The 20,759-nt window shown below is 36.8% G+C and overlaps 3 protein-coding genes across 6 annotated transcripts in view; all 3 read left to right on the forward strand.

The window, feature by feature from the left end:
- The first annotated feature begins 359 nt into the window (after positions 1-359).
- si:dkey-51e6.1 lies at positions 360-1,490 on the forward strand. The gene is made up of 3 exons (XM_067418623.1): positions 360-566; positions 899-1,023; positions 1,386-1,490. Exons 1-3 carry the CDS (start codon positions 371-373, stop codon positions 1,464-1,466), a joined length of 402 nt encoding a protein of 133 aa, XP_067274724.1. The 5' UTR covers positions 360-370; the 3' UTR covers positions 1,467-1,490.
- A 3,498-nt stretch (positions 1,491-4,988) lies between these two features.
- On the forward strand, positions 4,989-7,034 carry LOC137041946 (zona pellucida sperm-binding protein 3-like). Its single transcript, XM_067418624.1, has 8 exons — positions 4,989-5,660; positions 5,746-5,864; positions 5,945-6,048; positions 6,117-6,291; positions 6,394-6,514; positions 6,602-6,687; positions 6,753-6,844; positions 6,924-7,034. The coding sequence occupies exons 1-8, from the start codon at positions 5,127-5,129 to the stop codon at positions 6,998-7,000; spliced, it is 1,308 nt and encodes a 435-aa protein (XP_067274725.1). The 5' UTR covers positions 4,989-5,126; the 3' UTR covers positions 7,001-7,034.
- A 528-nt stretch (positions 7,035-7,562) lies between these two features.
- The window catches only part of firrm (fignl1 interacting regulator of recombination and mitosis), a 36,205-nt gene continuing 23,008 nt past the window's right edge, over positions 7,563-20,759 (forward strand). For 2 of the 4 annotated variants that reach the window (XR_010898087.1, XM_067417699.1), the window contains exons 1-8: positions 7,563-7,836; positions 8,041-8,152; positions 8,302-8,341; positions 8,564-8,652; positions 9,136-9,240; positions 9,347-9,487; positions 19,497-19,659; positions 19,796-19,880. Coding sequence is in view for 3 of the 4 variants with exons in the window: in XM_067417699.1 (XP_067273800.1) it covers positions 8,063-8,152; positions 8,302-8,341; positions 8,564-8,652; positions 9,136-9,240; positions 9,347-9,487; positions 19,497-19,659; positions 19,796-19,880 (713 nt within the window). In the remaining variant the exon portion in view is untranslated. The remainder of the gene's footprint in view (positions 7,837-8,040; positions 8,153-8,301; positions 8,342-8,563; positions 8,653-9,135; positions 9,241-9,346; positions 9,488-19,496; positions 19,660-19,795; positions 19,881-20,759) is intronic. The other 2 variants (XM_067417698.1, XM_067417696.1) reach the window with 2 other exon arrangements.

Genomic DNA, 20,759 nt, shown 5'->3' on the forward strand with positions numbered 1-20,759 from the left:
ACTTACCTCGTTACTTGACACCTCTGCACTGACGACCAACTCTCTCTCTCTCTCTCTCTCTCTCTCTCTCTCTCTCTCTCTCTCTCTCTCTCTCTCTCTCTCTCCCCCCCCAAAAAAAACAAAACAAAACAAAAAAACATCCCCAAACCCCCCTGCCCCCACAGTCACAAATGTATAGGCTAACTGTCTGAATTTATTTGTCTATTAATATTTGTCTAATTACTCAATCCAGTATGATTTCTGCTTCTTACAAACTGTTTAACCATATTTCTACAAAGATTTTCTATATAGTCTGATTTCTATTTTAACATTTCTTTCGTCGTGTTATTTTTGTTATGTACTTCCGGTGTGTAGTTGGTTGTATCGCGTGATGACTGTGTGCCTGTATAAGGTTCGTCTGCTGTCTGGAGCTGCCACAGCGAAGATGGCAGACGCTCTGAGGAAAGTGCCCGATGTCGATATTGATCCAGAGGGAACGTTTAAATACATATTAGTGAACATAAAGGTTAAAGGTGGAACTGAACTTAAAGTGATAGTGAGGGGAACTAAAACTGCGGAGTACCACAGTAAGTGCACGCTGGCAAGTGCAATAAAAAGTTTATCTCCAGAAAGCTCCGTTACATTTATAAATCAGGGCGTTGAGAAAAAATATCTGTAAATATAAAAATGTTGGTGTAAATGATTGATTTTAACGTATGCATTGATTGCTTCATTGAGATGTTAATTTGTGAAGAATGTATAGTAATGGCCATAATGTAATGGCATAATGAATACAAAAACACTATTGACAGGCTCTGCAGACTTTTTCAGCTCAAAATAAACATTATCATGGGTAGTTTTGCTATTGCTGGAATGATTTTCACTCTCTATTCTTCTTCTTATTACTTATTTTATCCAGATCACATATTTGAAAAAGTGAACCCTGCAATGGAGGCTTTGGGACTGGAGTGTAATTGTCTTGGAGGTGGCAAGATTGAGCACAACAACACTGAAAAGAAACTTAGGGTGTTTGGAGAGTCTACGGTAACACACACATAACCATTATAACAACGATTTAAAATTATGACATAAAATAAGGTTACAGAGGCACACGCAACAACTACAGTGTTTCATAGAGACACACAAGGTAGAAGTAGGCCTACTATTCAGATACTATTCTATTTTTATCAAGTGCATTTCAGAAGAGATCACATCACCTCATACATATAAGGAAACACTTCCATATGCTTAAAAAGGACGAGTTACTGTATGTAAACTGAGCAAACCATTGTGCATCAAAATTTTGGAATGAATATTTGGGGGTCTATCCTATATTTTAAATAACCAGATGTTGCTGTTAAGCTTGCTTTTAAAGAGATTGTCTCACATATCTTTTCTTTTTCTAGGGATTTGGGAAGGCTGACCATGCTATCACTGTGGAAAAGCTCAAATCTGTCTTTAAAGACTATGAAATCACTATGGAATAAAACACTAAATTGTGCAAAAACAGGGATTAAGTGAAAATGTATTTTTTTTATAACCCATTAGCTACACCTCTTAATTTTTCACTGCTCTTTCAGAGTCAAAGTTGAACTTAGATCATTAACCTTGATAGCGAGGTCTAACCTTTACAGGAACTCTGCTTTGCACAGCGATAAACATATCCTGTCTCCGGTCTCCTGTCTTTATCATGGAATGTGTCAGTTTAGAGATCAGGGGTCTCAATTATAAAACTTTGCGTAGATTTCATCCTAAAAGTGTACGTACGTACGTACAAAAGCTAGATTTTCATCTGCACATCATTTGCATGCATATTCTCATCCACGTGACACCATGTTTAACACAGTCAAAGGTAAAAGACATTGAAAAATATTACATACAGACTATAAATGCCATTTGTGCTTTCGACATTACATTGCTGAAAATCATTCAATATCCTTTTTATGTTAAATATATCAAAATATCCATAAAAACAAAATTGTATTTTTTTAAATAAAGTGTTTTGTTCATTTGAAACACTTCAAATCAAATCAAATTCATGCAGTTTTGCTGATAATGTCCCTGAATGAACTCGTTCTCTCCTTATTCTGTGCAATCATGAAGTATTACATACCCGGGTCACTGGAGGATTTATAGGTTTCTAACAAACAGACTGATCGTTAACACCTTGACAAGATCACAGAATTCATTTGTAGGCGAAAATTTAAGACGAAAATGTTATAGTGAACACATGCTTCTTCATAAAAGGTTTGTAATGAACAGGACTGATGAGCGATTGTGCTTCATGACTGTATTTGCAGACATTGACATTTTATGATATACATTAAGGTAAATATTTATTTTTTACACTGTTATCTGCAGTTCTCTAATAAAAGGGTATTTCATGCTATTCTGTATCACATGTAGTCACTACATCTCCTCCTGCGTTCCCGTTGTGGAAAATGTGACTGTAAGGCAGCGCTGATTATTATAATATATTTTTTAAATACATTTTGAATTCCGTTTGGATTTTACTGGATGTATATAGCCTAAAAAAATCGGCACAAATAACACTGTTGGATTTAATCTTTATGATAATGTGGTTATAACATATGAAATGGAGTACAGTTCTAACTTCAGTTCAGGACTTCACCATCTGTGTCGCCAATTCCCTTTGTCTCCAGAATGTGCGTATGCACAGCTCAAAGTTTGCTTAAAGGTTCAAACATTCTCCCGTCAAGTTTGTTTTTTATAGATCACAACCTTTGCGTGGGAACTGGCGTACGTACATTTCCAGCCCCGTTTTGTGCATGCGCACGCTTTATAAATGAGACCCCAGAAACCGATGAAAGAGCATTTATATGATTTATGGATTATAGTATGAATACTACTGGAAACCAAAAACTATGTTTTTACCATTACAATTAAATTGTAAAGACCCATTATTTTGCAAAGCATTAAATTTATCTCGGAACCCTTTCAATTGATCTCATTTTACAGTGTCATGTGTGTTGTGCATAAGTGAATTTTCCTCCTGTTTCTAAAGTTTTACCAGTTTCCTGTATCCTGAGACCTTGAATAAACGAATATGACCCTCATTGTCTCTTAGTATTAAGAGGTTAAATGTGAGAGCTTAGACAGCTTTAGTCATTTACAGACAGGCACCATGATACCCTTATGGGGGTATGACAAAGCTACTTAGAAGTATTGAGAACTTTTGAAGTGTACAAAGAGTTTAATAAGAATATACTTTGTAAAGACAGTACATTACGCGTTTACGGACAGGCGCCATCTAGCAAAACAGTCTCGACCAGTTGAGCCAAAAACACTGCTAAGTGAGCTGATCGATAGGAATTAAGTTTGTGAAATCTAATTACATGGAAATGCATGAATTATATCCGTCTATTAAAATATATGGTTGACTAACTACAAGGGAAGAAGGTGTCCCATATAAGATTCCAAGTCACAGTTCATCACTTAGCACAGTGTTCGTGGCTCGACTTGTCAAGACTGTTTTCCAAGATGGTGCCTGTCTGTAAACGTGTAATGTACCATCTTTACAAAGTATATTCTTATTAAACTCTTTGTGTCACGTCACAAACACAAAGGAAAATGGTGCGAGGACTCATGTGCAAAAGAAGTGGTAATTTATTATGAAAAGAAACAAATACAAAACAAAACCCATGAGGGGGCAAAATACATAATCAAAACCCATGAACTAAAGACATACCACACAGGGAACCGGGAGACGATGACGAGACATATACAACGATACCACAAAGACTGACAAACACCAGGAGCTTATAACAGGGAACAAATGAGGCAGGGACCGAGGAAACACAGGTGGGAGAAATCAAACACTAATTAGATGACAAGGGGGGAGGGATCAGACAATGACAGAAGCACATAGGCCATACTGACAAAACCCACATGTGCACACAAGACAGGACAGGCATGTGACACTTTGTACACTTAAAAAGTTCTCAATGCTTCGGTTTGCATGTAGGGACCCACATTATGCTACCGTGTTAGTGTGAGGATATTTTGAGCCTTATTAGTAGTATTAACTAGTGATTTAATTGTACTTATTCTATGGCCCATACAGAGCGTTCTAAGCTAATCTGTTTTTAGAGATAAAACTCTTTACATTCGATTTCCATGAAAACGATACCCAGAGAACAATCTACTCGGTAACCAAGTGTTAATTACCCTAAGTTTCATTTTTCACGGGATTTGTCCTTTAAATGACTAGACAAATGACCATTTAATTTTTTTTTTAAATTTATTTATTTAGTTTTAGTTTTAGTAGCACGTTTAGTAGTAATATATTTTAATTTAAGCTAAGTATTGTTTTGTATTTGTAAAAAAAAAAAAAATGTAGTCATGCTGAACAAGCTAAGTGCTGTGGTTTATTGCCTTTTATTTTCCTTGTGGAATTTCCATCTTCCTGTGACACATTTGGAGTCTATTGAACATAATAGTGCTGTATTTGGAAGATCCTGTTGATGTTATCGGCAACATTACCTTCTCCTAATAGGCTTTTGTTTCCCTTAGCATGTGGCTGGTGCATGTTTTTCGCACTTACGGTTACTGTCAAGGATGTTAAAAAAAATTGAAAGTGTCACTTTGAAGTGGAGAGGTGTGGCATGGTTAAACACAATATTGGCAGCCAGTATACATTCTCCAGACAGTAACGGTGTATTCTGGTAATTTCTTTGTAGTCAGCTTTCTTTGTTCCTGCCCTCACTTACAGGAACCACTGGAGTATTTAAATGCATCTGAATTTATACTGTAGTAAATCTATAGGAATTAATACAAATAATAAATATATAATTATGGAGAAGTTGAAAAGTAACCTGTGGTGGTAATAAGTGCTCAGACATTCACAATATGGAAATATTAAAACACCAAAATTAGAGTAAATAACTTTAAGGTCAAATACTGTTAATTTCAAAATAGTGACAAGCAAGAGAAGCACTGTTTCTCATTTAATTGAGTTTAGCTTAATGAGTGAACTTCGATGCAAGTGAGGCATTGATTCTGTGATGATGAGGATGGTCCACTGAACAATTAAGCTTGTTTGGGGGCAGGGCCGGCATGCATGGCACTATAAAAAAGAGCTAAAACCTGTTACGGTGTGGCTGTGTGGCATTGTGGTGGCTGCAATAATGGGATTTAGACAATGTGTACTTGGGCTTTTAGTGCTGGTTGCATTTGATCAAGTGTATGCCAGACTAATGGCTAGGGTTTTTCAGCCCGAGGTACTGATGCAAGATCCTCAAACAGATGATTCTCAGATTAGGGAGCAGCAGAAGCCAATCCAAAACCCTAATGGAGTTCAATCTCAGAAGCCTCAACTGGCCCCGCTGACTCTAAATCTAGTGCCTTCAAGTATTCAGTCTAAACAAGAGTTGCAGGGCCCTGTCAGGGAGCTGACCTGGAAGTTCCCAGTGGCCCCAGAAGAGCCAACACAGCCAGATTTTAATTTTGAGTTGCAGCAGCCTAAACCTTCTAACAGTATAGAAGCCCAGTGTTGGGAAAATGGGGTGCATGTGGAAGTGAAGCAGGACTTCTTTGGTACTGGTCAACTCCTTGAGCCCTCTCTTGTGTCTCTAGGGGGCTGTGGTGTTGTTGACATAGATGCAGCTGCCAGAGTCCTCATCTTTCATTCGGCGCTTCAGGAGTGTGGTGGTCAGCTTGTGGTATGTCTAATGGCTTAACTGGGTATATGCTTGTATGGCCAAAGCTCTGCTGTATCTGTCTGATTCTAAACTTTCCCTTTCACAGGCAACTGAGGATGAGCTTGTGTATGTCTTCAGCCTTGATTATAGACCAGAAGCATTTCAGAACACTCCAATTTTAAGGTCCAGTGGTGTTACAATTGGTATTGAATGCCACTACCCCAGGTCAACTTTTTTTTTTCTTTTTTCCCCACTAATTTTGCCATTTCAAGTTTTTTTGGACATGAATAAGTATTTCAATACAGGAGACAGAATGTGAGCAGTAGTGACCTGCAGCCAAATTGGATCCCATACATGTCCACCAAGGTTGCAGAGGACATTCTGGTTTTCTCACTGACACTCATGACTGGTTTGTATTGTCTTGCTCTATCTTTTCACTAATGGTGTCTTTATTTTAATTGTCTTGTCTGTGTTAAGATGACTGGATGTTTGAAAGGCCTTCAAACATTTTCTTCCTGGGTGACATCTTGAATATTCAGGCGTCTCTGAAGCAGTACAACCATGTTCCCCTTCGTATATTTGTGGACAACTGTGTGGCCACTGCAGGCCCTGATGTGAACTCTGCTCCTACATATTATTTTATTGAAAACCAAAGTACTTTTACTGAATTTGTCCTTTTTTTTTTTTCCTTTTTTTTTTTCCTTGTTTCTTATAAATGGGGGGAATTGAGGTCCTCATGCAACTTCTTGGTGTTCAGTTGCCTCACTGACGCAAAGTATACAGACTCCAGCTCCAACTTTCTACCCCGGGTGCAAGATGACAAACTACAACTTCAGTTGGAGGCCTTCAGATTCCAGCAGGAAAACAGTGATGCTGTATGTTTTGCATGATTATTTGGTGTGGTCCAAGTTGCGTGCTTTTAGAGTTTGCTTTCTTGCCTTTAAAAAAAAATGTGTCTGCAGATTTACATCACCTGTTTTCTAAGAGCAAATTCGGCTTCGTCCCAGATTGATGAGGATCATAAGGCTTGTTCTTTTAGAACAAATGGGTAAGTCTTGAGAAATTTGTTTCTGTATAACATGTAACCCACTTGACAACTCTTGTGTTTTTTAGATGGGTCTCATCTGATGGAAGTGATCAGGTGTGTGGCTGCTGTGACACAAGCTGTGGTTCAAAGACGGATAGTGTGTTATCCAAAATTTTAGGTATATTGCAAATGACCAAGCCTGAGAGGAGCCTGCAGATTTCATATTCCAAATTGTTGACTGTTTCCTATCACTGCAGGTTTCCAGTGGGAGGGGAAAGCCCAAGTTGGTCCCCTTCAGGTCAGGGAGAGCCAAAGTAAAGCGAAAAATGTTTAACTTTTGTAAATAAAGATTTAAGTACTACAAAAAAGGTCTCTTTACTGTCTGGTTGAGAATCCATGGACTATTTCTAGGACTTAAGATGTTATCTCTAAGTTGAATGTGGGGTTGCACTAAATGCCTGTAATGAGAGAATTTTAACTCCAGGGTCTGGTTACAGGAAACTGGTAGACGTTTTACCTTCAGAAACAGGATGGACTTAGTTCTTGATTGCACTACCTAATTCTACCAGAAATCCATATATTAACTTGCGCTTCTAAATGTGGGTTTTTATACCGATACACTAGACATATGCTTGACTCGGGGCAAACTTTTACAGTAGAGGCACTTGTGGCTGGATTTTATAGACTAATCCTATTCACTAATGTTTGTTCCGCAGAGTCATCGCCTCGCACACCGATAAAACAACGTTGTTTGTGATTGGGCCATGAATAAAGCGTACCACATTCTGACCAATCACCGTGCCGTGCGGTGTGAATGCGGTGACTTTAAACCACCTAAAACGGCGCGAAATTTGGAGCGGTGCGGTACCAAATCAAGTTTATAGGGGAGCTCATAAGCAGTGGCACCGTACTTTTAATAAAGTACATTAGTTAAACAACTTGATGAGCGAATTTGCATTGCCTATTACATATGACACACATACAGCGCTTAACCTGTCTACCAACAGATTTCGTTTTTCTAAGAACCCCACCCAGTGCTGGAAAATGAAATCACCCAGCAGCGGAAGGAAATGAGAACTCCAAAACAGAAGACCCGTGTTCAGGATTTCGTTTCTATAATTGTCACATGAGTTTGTCATTAAGCGTTATTGAACCCATCTGAGTGGATTGGTAAGTTCTAAATAGTTATTAATTTGAAAACGGTGTATGAAGCTAGTTTTATGTAGTTTAAGTTACCCTGCAAATTGAGCAAACAAAATAACGGCTAACAGTTACGTTACCTTTGTTTACAACGAAATCATGTTTCGCCATTGATATATTTGTTACGTAAATATATAAAAATCATTTCAAGTTGCAACTTTGTTTTCAACGCAGGTGCGTTGAAAAAGTGACCACAATGTCACAAGTGACTCTTTTGGGTGAGGTCTCTCAGTGGAACCAGGAGACCTGTCAACAAGAACTCAAAACTGTCCTACCTAAACTAGTTATATCCTTTCCTGAGTACCTCTTCAAATGCATTTCTTTAGTAGGGGAATGTATTAACGTAGGAGTTACAAACGTGTATTTGTTAGTTTAGGACTGTCTTAGTTGTCATAGGTGTATTTAAATGATTTAGACTGGCCTTGACACATGCACGCCATGCATCATGACACTGAGAGCTGGGAAGATCACACAAGTAAGTATAAACTGTTATCTGTAAGGTACTTCACTTTCTGACCTTGAATGTGTCAGGTGACTCTAAATATAAGTTATATTTAATTTAATACGTGTAAACTTTTATCTTTTAATCATGTTTAGCTTTAAAACATAGAATTGCCTTGTGTTTTGTATATTGTGGTGGCTTTCTTTGCTTTTTTCAATAAATATTTCCTACTTTGTTGGATTTTTGTGTCCACAGATATTCTGCAAATAATCACAAGCAAGTTCCTCCCTCATCTTTCTTTATCTGAATCAGAGACAGGATGTTTCTCCACTGTCTTACCCAAGGTAAGATCTTTAAATTCCCACAAAATGTCTGTTTTTGATTTGTTTTTTTTGTTTGTTTTTTTAAAGTACTGAAGTACTTGGGTTATCATTATGATAATTAAACAGTTTTAATTATTAAACCATACTGTTAATGAAAACAATAAAATAAAAATAATTGGACTAGGGCTAATTATTAATAATAATGTGCCAATGATTTTTTTAATGCAACATTTGAAAGGATTAGGATTATTTTTAAAAAACAATCAAAAATGTTGGGACAATGTCATTTCAGCTGTGTGAGCACTGGTAAACTGAAGCACCTTGGTAGTGGGTTAATTAATTTAACCAACTGCATCCTATATGGGATTTTAGAGATATGAGATGTATTTTTAATGATCAATCATCGCTGTTACTTTCAAGTACTCAAGTTCTGTACCCATTCCTGTTCTATAGCTTGAAATATAAAAAATTGGGTTTTAATGTGTTGTTATACACAATCCACAGGTGGTAAAAGTGTTTGCAAGTCTTTTGGAAGAAATCAGCAAGCAAATTGGAGGCCTTTCCAGTCAGAACACAGAGCTGCATGTATTTTTGAGAAATATATTGAAGGTTTGAATCTTCCTTATTTGATAATAAATGTTTAAGCTGGTGTTCAGCAGAACAGATTTCTTCATTTGCTGGTGATAGAACTCTCTACTGATGTGTTTTTGTCCAGATGATGGTCCAGATCCTGGAGTCACTCTCTGGCTGTGTGCGTCATGTCAATTCCTTTGAAGAGTCTGTCTCCTTTGACACCATTCGCTCTCTACCCTCTTGCATCCTCAGAATCCTAAAGGACACCTTCCAGCACTGCAAAGTACGTTATTGTTTTTATATTGTAAACTGGACATATTCAAAACAAGCAAGTGTAAGTTCTGTGCGATCCGTTCCTAAACAGACACATAAACTAAAAAGACTGAAAAAGAGTAGAAAACATCAACCTGCACCAACATAAATTAGTAACCATGTCTTGGGGTCTAGAAGTTCTAGATCTAATTATAGCCTATATAGTTGTGGAGAAATCCATTTAAACTCTTTGCAAATAATATTTTGCTCTTTTTAGTATGTCTAATATGTCAAAAATGTGAAATAAACAAAAAAAACCTTTCTTGTCTTGTCACATTCAGTTATGAATGACATTTAAATGACTGCACATTTTCAGTTCAAAATAGTAGTTTGCATCACATTGTTATTATGAGTTGTTAAACGTATTGTAAAACATTTGTCAAAATGGCATTTTCATTTATCTACTTATATTTTACAATGCACACACTCTTTTACTTTAAAAACTAAAATTGTCACATTGGAATTCAGACTCATCTTCAGTCAACATTAAGCCCGCCTTCTTTGATCTGTTTGGCAATCATTTTGAAATTGAGAACTATTAGACCACTGAGGCAGACGGTGCGTAATGGAGAGCAGCATTTAGAAATATCAAATAATGGTGGGACAATTCCAATTAATTTGGGGCGGGGGGACATATCGCCCTCAATGGTGATTATGTCCCTGATTTTTGACTAACTTGTAGAGTTCAGAATAGATTAATAGAATAGGTTAAAGGGTTATGTTAGGGGTTAACAGCTTATGACCCAGGACCAGTAGTGAAGAAATGAAGACAGAGTCAGGATTCCAATTAAATAAAAGAAAAATTTACTTAAGAATAGTTTGCAGTTTCAAAAGCAGAAGCCAGCTTCAAGTCTCACAAGGAGTTCGTAGGCCGCGCTCCCTCTCTCACCGTCTCGTTGCCTCGCCCTATCGTACATACAATTGTCCCAACAGTTATACCGTTTTCAAGGTCTTATCCACGTCATTACTGCAATGTGGATGGTTCTGATTGGCTCAGAGACAATGCACAGTCATGGTAAATTTCCACTCGAGTCAGTTAATCTGATGCACGTTTCCACTGACGTGTCACTTGTTGATGGTCTCACCCAGAATTAGGCCTGTGGTGACCTTCCAGATCTGGAGCAGGCGCCAGCTTGCCCAGAACAACAAGTCCACCCATCTCTTAGGGTGCCCATTGAACACCATTCTGATCTGTAACATAGAATATTGCGCACATACACAGATACACAGTCTCTCCAAGGTTGGAGCTGATTAAGCTCCAGTTCTAACTAGTTCTTACCCAAAACATACTGATAACATGTGCTTTCTTTCAGTGAGAGGTACACACTAGTACAGGCAATATTCATCTTGATTCTTTAGTGTTTCAGTAAAAGGAAATATAAAAGGAATAAAATATAATAAATTAAATGAAAGACAAATCCATATTTCATATCTGGAAGCCGTGCTAAGTGAGCAAACGCTGTTACTCCACTCCTGACATGTTAGGGGTGTGTGATACCTCCAAAATCCAAACACACGACCTTGTTGCCAGTTTAGTGACACATCCCACATCTCTAGGCCAGACCCTCAGTCACTCCTCAGAGACCAAATACACACTTAAGAAAATAAGAAACTAAAACAAAATCATAACTGGATAGAATCATTATAATAATATAGGATAAATATTGATTAAAGTTTTGATTATGAAGTTAATTAGGATATAAATATATACAGGTATATTGAAGCGGCAGTGGATTTCAAAATCCCCCCTTCACTCCCTCCTAAAGGCCAATTTTGGGGTCCCAATGACCCCCTAAAGTTGGTCTACCAATTTAACTTCAACCATTATTAATCTCATCTAATTTGGTTTTATCAATGGCTTGATTGATTACAATAAGCACATATTCATCCTCAGGAGGACATACTACATTAGCACCCCATGTTAAATACCACCCCATTAGAAATACCAAGATATCTCATCTAAAAAGAGGGATTTTAAATACATTTCTTTCAAAACACAGAACTTTTTCATCTTCTAAACAATAGTGGTCTGAAATAAAAATAAACAAAATAAATAGGCATCATAATCCATCCAATTACATTCAGTCTCTGCATAAAACATCCTTCAGTTTACAGTCTACATACATGTACCATCTTAATTTCACATTCTATTCATTTCTTTCTCAAACATGTACATAACATCCATTTCAATCGCTTTTCCCTGATTTTACTCAAGAACCTTCTTGTTAAACCCATTTTCATAACTCATCTTTTTCTTTTCCATAGGTTTCCACATACTCAAACCTTTTTGTTACACTTGCTTTTTCCATCAAATCCAGTTTTTACTCATGATAGTCCACATCAATTTTTTTTTAACTTAAAATTAACATAACCATAAAATTGTTAATGTTGAAAACTTCATCAAAGTGACATATTATCCATTTGTATTACATTCATTCAGCTTGTTCACATCTTTATCTTGTGACATTGTGCTTAATCATACTCAATACCAATTATTTTTCAAAATAACTTTTCAAACCCATGTTATTTAGTAAACCATTCAAAATCCATTCATTAGGGTTTCCTTTAAAGTAACATTTTTCTTTCAATGTCTTGTCCATTAAAACTCTTTAGGCGTAAGCTCCAAATGACCAAAATCTTAACCCTGTTGATTCATGTCATCTGGCAGTGATACTTCTCATCAGATCCTCACTAGCCTTCCTTTGCCACTTACACCAAAATTGTTATAATTTTACCAAGAATTTACGAATTTCCGTAATCTCCCATATTACTTCATAAGAAATCCAAATTTGTACTGTCATCATCAATTTCTTTAAAGCTGTTCTAAAATAATCTGTATTTTGAAAATCATTCATTGTTCAATATTAACTTAATTTGATGTGAAGTGTACTTAAATTCTGTCAGAAGTTTTATTTCAACAACATTAATCTTTAGGGCTATTTCTCTCTCGTTTTAACTTGTCAGATTATTCTTTATCAAAATAGTAAGTCTCCAGTGCAGATGCACCATGTGATCATTATTGTTTCAGTCTCATCTCTACTGCTCTACAGAAACCAAAATATTATTTTATTCATCTTTCAATCCCAGTCACACAGAAAAACTTAGTCACATGCTCCTTTAACATTTAGACATTATTACTAGACATCTAATGTCCTGCATCCATTTAAGGGATGAAACAAATAAAAAACAAAAATCAAACTTTTTCTTTTAGAAATTATCTTTTTGGTCGCCCTTCTGCCTTCAGAAATATGAGGGAATCTCTGGATAATTTAGATAGTGACTTCAGCCAATTTGTCACTTTGTCTCTGCCGTCAAGTTTCTAACATTTATGTTTACCATTTCTAATCAATTGAATATTTCAATTTAAACCCTCAGTTAAATTTGGACACGGGTTTTTAACCCATTAAGAAACGGCAATCTTTAACTTTATAATTCCACTTCAACTAATCCAGAGATTAATTCAAATCAGCATTATAAATGACAAAATTAGTCATAATTACCAGTAACGGACAGAGCTGGATACCAGTCCACTTAAAGCTCGTCCCATGTTCTGGATCAACTTTCCCAGATTCCTTCAGAATTAGCAGTTTCTTTAAAAGTTGTCGTTTGCCTTAACCCATCTGTAATAATAAACACTCATTCCAGAGGTTAATGACCTCACACACACTATCAGGACAGAACAGTTTCACAAACCAACACATACAAAACATAAAGTGCAGTCATCAACAAACACAAACATTAAACATATAATTTTGAATTGCTCATTATCAAAATTTGTTTTTAGTGTTTAACTAAAAATTATTTAATATCAGTTCTTGGTTTCTTAACCAATTTTTCTTAACCAATTTTCAAATCATGTCTGTTCGTTATTCCTTCATTTTTAGAGAAGTCAGCTGGGTTGTTTTGGTTCTGATATCATTGCTTTTGTTTAGTTTCAGCTTTAGCACGACGATAACAGACAGAGCACCATCACTGCTTCTCAAGCAGTCTCTCTCTCTCTCTCTCTTACACGGATAGTCTCTTTTATTAAATTCATTAATTTTTAACCTTCACAAAGTTTATCCTTAAAGAATAAATTTGTATCAGAAATTTAAATGTTTAACTTTCCAATTAGAGATATATAATCATCTCAAAATAAGTTATGCTATGAATTATTTTCTTCAAGTTACTTTAGTTAAATACCTTTTGTTATCCAGACCTCCTCTTTAAACTTCAACAGCTGTTCTTATCTTTAGACACCACCATGCCTTCAAATTCTCCACTGCCATATCTAATGACCTGCAGGATTAAACTCATGATATGGAAATATTAGTTCAATATCACAGTTTTACTGATTCAGTTAATGCATTTTTGTTCTGGTCTCCACAAAGTTATTGACAATCACCTCATGGTCTCAGCTGGCTCTTGAATGACCTTTACCATCATAACTTTCACTCAGGGTCTTCCCTGGCATTCACAAACAGTGCGGTACTTGAGTGAGCGGTATGGAGGAGCCATTATTAGGGCAGGCTCTGCTGCGTCCTGTCTGGACTCTCGGCCCCTACAACCACAGCGTCCCCCCTTACTGATGCTGCTGGCCTCACAGACATCGGTTCAACTCTCATACACGCCTCACATAAAACACCTCCCTTCTTGGAAGTGCCCAATGGCGGTGACCCCCATGTCTTAGGTCGTCCCCCTGCTGGCCAAAAGAGGATCTTACCCGTCTTAGGCGAATCACCCTCATTCACATTGGTCATCGCTTGAGATCTTTGACCCTTAAAATGGATCAGATGTTTTTCTGGAGCCTTGGGGAAAGTGCATTCAAGAGTCACCAGAGCCATTTAGTCTGCTTACTATAAGTAGAACATGGAGACAGGTTAATCATAACACTTAATCACTGATACCAATTACATCTTCCAAACCGCAACATAATGCGTAGATTATACTCAGTGAATTTAGACATAACCACTGTCCACTCAATTTAATGTCCTGCATGTTGACTCTGACCTGATCCATTGGTCCTGTGCATGGTGGCGGCTAAGATTAGACAAAGATGTCACTGGTCATGGGATAATTTATTTAAAAATTTCAATTCATTAAAATTCTGTATTTAAAAACATTTGATACCTTTATTATTGCCCTCCTAATGGCACTTTCACTCTTTTTAACAAATCTCTGTCTCTATGATTTTCAACTGATGCACTGTGCTTTTACTATAAATCTCTTATCACCTGTGACACAGGCTCAGATAACAGCATTGAGCTGGTTTTGAATGAGAGAGAGACTCCGAGTTATTCAGGATAGTTCACTGTGTTTTCATAAACTTTATACTACTCACACTAGCTCAGCATAAGATCTGGCTAGAAATTAAAATTGTTTTCATATAAGACATCAAACATTTCCTTTATACTCTATCCTTAGACAGAGATCACAATTTTAATTAATCATAATTTTATTTGTCTTTTTCCCATACAATTAATTTAGAAACTATACATTTCTCAGATTAAGTCTCTGTTACTCTTTCAAGTTTGGCCATAGCACCAGAAATGGTGGGGGCCAGATTCAGATAAGCGAATTGTTTTATTAGAGCTCTGCACCAGCTTATCTTTTTGAAACCAAAACACCAGCATCTAGGGTTTTTAACATATTAACCCCAATTTATTTGATAAAAACTGTTATTACCAACATTCAGACAAATTAACTTTATCAGAAAAGAGGAACAGGAAGCACCTTTTTTATAAACCTGTCATTTAAACCTCTAATGTCACTGTTTATATATTTTCTCACCTCACATGTTTTTCGGTCATTGTCTTTAATTTTACCTCATAATTTTAATTAATTATCATAGATCTTTCCTTCAAAAATAATAACTAAAGTCGTTAAATTCATATTTCATTATTTTGTTAGACAGAGTGTAAGCCACTTCTTTGTTACTTTCTTACTTTGTTTCATCTACAAAATTTAGTCTGATGGACTGATTTGCCACCATTTCTACACCTTATGGGTGGGTGGTTACAGTTACATACAAAATGGCCCTGCTGACCACAATTAAAACACTCTGTCATTTAGCAACTGGCATGTTTCAGTCTAGTTCCCAGTCTGTAAGGCGGTGCCTAAAGCGGCACTCGCTCGGACAGAGAAGAGAAGAGCGCGCGAGAGGGGAGGGGGCAGATAAGACTGGCTGCTCACACATCTTGGCGTTTTCGCTTTTTCAAAAACAATCTCAAGCCCTTTTTCAGACTACACCTCAATTCCAGTAATTTCAGACAATTTATTACGTTTGGCAGTTAGACTATACCATCCCTCAGTAATCTTCTGGGATTTTTCTTACAGGGGTTAAACCCCACTCATTTTACAAATTCATTAATAAGCACTCTTTGTTTGTAGCAAGTCAGGTTGCTATTTAACTTTTCAATCAGAATTAAAACCTTGCTGCCATGTTTAAAAAAAAAATTTTTTTATTAAAATGTTCTGCAAATTTCTTTTAAGTGAGGGCTTCAGAGCAACGCTAGTTACAGCATTTGCTCTCTTTCATTTCAACATATTATCAAGACTGATCAAGTTACTGATCATCTCACAATTATCAGCCATATGTTAGTCAAAGTTCATACTCACCGAAACAGCAAGAGATGGAGGCGGCGATCTTTACCCAACACAGCTGTGGCTTCTGCGTGATGAAACTGCAAAGGACACTTGTACGAAAACGTCACACATACTGGTCCGTGCCAATTTGGGTCACAATTTATATTTTACTCGGGATCGTTCCAGATGCATCCCTGGCAAACAACTCCTGAATCTATTTTTATTTTGTTTAACTAATAACTAATATTTTATTCCCTGACTGCCTGATTCACTAATTTCTAAACTCTAAGTTCGGGGATCCCCTTATCTGAGATGGAAGAGATAGCGCAGGTTTGCGATGCCTACTGGACTCACACACCGTTCCAGGGACGTACTCCTGTAGGGGTAGTGACCGCACTAAATGCCCACCGGGGCCCCCTTTCTTGAGTACGCTTCAATGCGCTGCCTTCTACCGTTAACCGTAACGATGCCATCAGCGACTTTACTTTATACTATCACACAAGTATAATCAACTCCTCACTCCTATCGAAGTGAAGCTCTCTCGTTCCCCTTTACCATCTCTTCCAATCAGATAACCCTATCCAAGTAATTAAAGCTTTCTACTACCTTATTTGTTGTTTTGCCAGGGGTGTCACCAAGGAATGATTGCCCGTGCATCCTCCACCAAAACTGTTAGGGGTTAACAGCTTATGACCCAGGACCAGTAGTGAAGAAATGAAGACAGAGTCAGGATTCCAATTAAATAAAAGAAAAATTTACTTAAGAATAGTTTGCAGTTTCAAAAGCAGAAGCCAGCTTCAAGTCTCACAAGGAGTTCGTAGGCCGCGCTCCCTCTCTCACCGTCTCGTTGCCTCGCCCTATCGTACATACAATTGTCCCAACAGTTATACCGTTTTCAAGGTCTTATCCACGTCATTACTGCAATGTGGATGGTTCTGATTGGCTCAGAGACAATGCACAGTCATGGTAAATTTCCACTCGAGTCAGTTAATCTGATGCACGTTTCCACTGACGTGTCACTTGTTGATGGTCTCACCCAGAATTAGGCCTGTGGTGACCTTCCAGATCTGGAGCAGGCGCCAGCTTGCCCAGAACAACAAGTCCACCCATCTCTTAGGGTGCCCATTGAACACCATTCTGATCTGTAACATAGAATATTGCGCACATACACAGATACACAGTCTCTCCAAGGTTGGAGCTGATTAAGCTCCAGTTCTAACTAGTTCTTACCCAAAACATACTGATAACATGTGCTTTCTTTCAGTGAGAGGTACACACTAGTACAGGCAATATTCATCTTGATTCTTTAGTGTTTCAGTAAAAGGAAATATAAAAGGAATAAAATATAATAAATTAAATGAAAGACAAATCCATATTTCATATCTGGAAGCCGTGCTAAGTGAGCAAACGCTGTTACTCCACTCCTGACATGTTAGGGGTGTGTGATACCTCCAAAATCCAAACACACGACCTTGTTGCCAGTTTAGTGACACATCCCACATCTCTAGGCCAGACCCTCAGTCACTCCTCAGAGACCAAATACACACTTAAGAAAATAAGAAACTAAAACAAAATCATAACTGGATAGAATCATTATAATAATATAGGATAAATATTGATTAAAGTTTTGATTATGAAGTTAATTAGGATATAAATATATACAGGTATATTGAAGCGGCAGTGGATTTCAAAATCCCCCCTTCAGTTAGTTCACCCAAAAATTAAATTTCTCTCATTAATTACTTACCCTAATGTCGTTCGACACCCGTATGATATTTTTGTTGAAATCTGATGGCTCAGACAGGCCTTCATTGACACCAATGTCATTTCCTCTCTCAAGACCCATAAAAGACACTAAAGACATTGTTACAAAGCCCATCTCACTACAGTCATTCTACAGTAATTTTATTTAGCGTAGTGATTTAGTTTTTGTGTGCAAAAAAACTAAATAATGCCTTATATAGTGATGGTACGAATTCAAAACAATGTTTTGAACCGTTATGAATCAGCGAATTGATTCATGATCTGGATCGCCAATGTCATGTGATTTCAGCAGTTTGGCAGTTTGACACGCGATCCGAATCATGAATCAATTAGCTGATTCATAACCGTTTAAAACATTGTTTTGAATTCGGCCCATCACTATAGAAGTCGTTATTTATTTATTTTTGTGCACAAAAACTATTCTCGTTGCTTCATAAAATTATTGTAGAACCACTGAGGTAAGTGGGGCTTTTAAACAACATCATTAGTGCCTTTAATGGGTCTTAAAAGAGGAAATGACATTGGTGTCAATGAAGGCCTGTCTGAGCCATCGGATTTCAACAAAAAATCTTAATTTGTGTTCCAAAGATGAACAGAGGTCTTACGGGTGTCGAACAACATTAGGGTAAGAAATTAATGAGAGAATTTTCATTTTTGGGTAAACTAACCTTTTAAGGGAATATAATTTTCACTAAATAATTATATTAACAACTCTGGCATGTTGTGTTTATAGTTTCTATGTGTAGGCTGCTGTTTTTCATAACAAATGCTAGATAAAAAAAGAGACAAAAGTTAACATTGCCCTAAGCATGGTAATGAGGAGCCATTAATGGTCTTACGCAGTGATTCTCAACTGGTGGGTCGCGATCCAAAAGTGGGTCGCAAACCTGTTTTGGCTGGGTCTCGGTAAGCTGGTCAAAATAAATAAATAAATAAATATATATATATATATATATATATATATTGTGCTTCTCATGTTTGATTGATCTTTTATTGTATATGCGGTTGTCAGGGTCCAGTTACTTATTAAGCTCTGAAATGCACGTTAATATATGTATATATGTAGGGTTATGTTTGAAAAAAAATGATATATCAGTGTTTTCAACAGTTATTTTTGAATAAATACATTTCGTTGGTTGAAATCTAAAACAGTGGGTCGCGACTTAAAGACCATGGGAAAATGTGGGTCCCAGGGTCGGACCAGTTGAGAACCCCTGGTCTTACCTGTACTTATGTACTTATTCTAACTAATGCTATAATCAAACAATTATTTAACTGTGCTACTTTTGGCCAAGTACAAGATAGACAGAGCTTTAAAGTCAGGGTTTTCTTGACTAAACAATTGGTTTTTCCTTTTTGTAAAATGTATGCTGCTAATAAAAAAAAAAACATGGCTTTCAAATATTCCAAGAGATGACAGGAATTACAATTTTCAAAAAGAAATAAACAAACAAATAAATCTCATATGTGAGCATGCCCCAGGGCCCAAATGAACAGCGACACTTCAACCCAATGTTCAAACAACCACGTCCTTGTCTGTAAATACATCAAAAGGGCTGCTGGCTGTTTGTGTGTTTTTGTGAACCGCTATAGTGGCTGTGTGGAGAATTTTATTTGCTGTTAATTTCAGAATGATTTTGATGTGTTTATAGGACAGTGAGGTCATGTACAGTGGAAGGCTGTCGTTGGTGGGCGATCTGCTTCAGGGCCTGTTTAAAGAGGCCTATTCTTTACAGAAGGGTCTGATGGAACTGTTGGACAAAATTAACTTGGAGGACACTGCATCTGAGGAGGACGTATCAGATATTGTCACAGGTTTGTAATTTCTATGTGAGGGAAATGTTCATGTGTTGTTTGTTTCATTCAAACTCTAGTGATGTGATATATTTTTTATTTATTTATTTTATTTACATTTATTTTAATTAAATATTTGGTTTGGCCTGCCTTGCAGTGATTCACAGTCTGCTGGACATATGCTCGATCATATCCAGATTGGACATTGCACTACATGCCAATACATGGAAATGTATCATTAAGTAAGTATAATGTGCATCATAAATAGAGATGCTCTAGTCATCCGGCCATAAATCGGAACCTGATTGATTTTGCGCTAAACACACTATCAGCTCTAACTTCACCTTGATTCTGCTGTTTAAAAAAAAAATCATCCACCCGCCACCCACCTGGACCTATGATTTTCTCAGATTCATATATCCGCTTCCGACCGTCATGTAACTTGCATAACGTCACGTAACCATAACTCAAATCCTCAGTGTTTCCAAGTGTGATGATATGGTAACATATTACATTGAAGTAGGCTGCTTTTAAATTAATATTTTAGTACAATAGCCTAATGCAGGCTTTACTCCCTTCAAACTTAAATTGTCACTGTTTCAGTCACTGCAGCTTCCTGAAGACACAAGAAATTAAATATGTTCAGCCCAAGCAAAGGCTTTATTAGTTTGCCATATACATATCACATACCCAGCACTTGATTGGTACTGTTTAACTATTTCAGTAAAACGGTCCCAATCAGATCTGTTTTTGCTTCATTGCTGCTTAAACATGTGGACCCTGGAGCAGCATAGTTAAAAGGGGTAATTCACCCATAAATAAAAAAATGTTGTTTTAAACCTGTATGCGTTTCTTTGTTGTTCTTTTGAAGATTTTATGTAGAATTTTGCTAATGACACATTTCCCCGTAGACACAGACTTCCATAGTAGAAAAATAAATAAATACTATGGAAGATAATGACTACCAATTAATGGCTCAATTTTTTGTATACACATTATATTACAATAGATTGTGTTGACAATAGAGAAGTCCAGTAACTTCTTTTAAATGACTAGAAAATGCTATACAGTATAAAAAAAAAAAAAAAAAACCTTTTTGCCCTTTCCTTTAGAAATGTTCT

This window comes from Pseudorasbora parva, chromosome 15 (assembly GCF_024679245.1).
Source record: "Pseudorasbora parva isolate DD20220531a chromosome 15, ASM2467924v1, whole genome shotgun sequence".
In the NCBI taxonomy this organism is placed as follows: domain Eukaryota; kingdom Metazoa; phylum Chordata; class Actinopteri; order Cypriniformes; family Gobionidae; genus Pseudorasbora; species Pseudorasbora parva.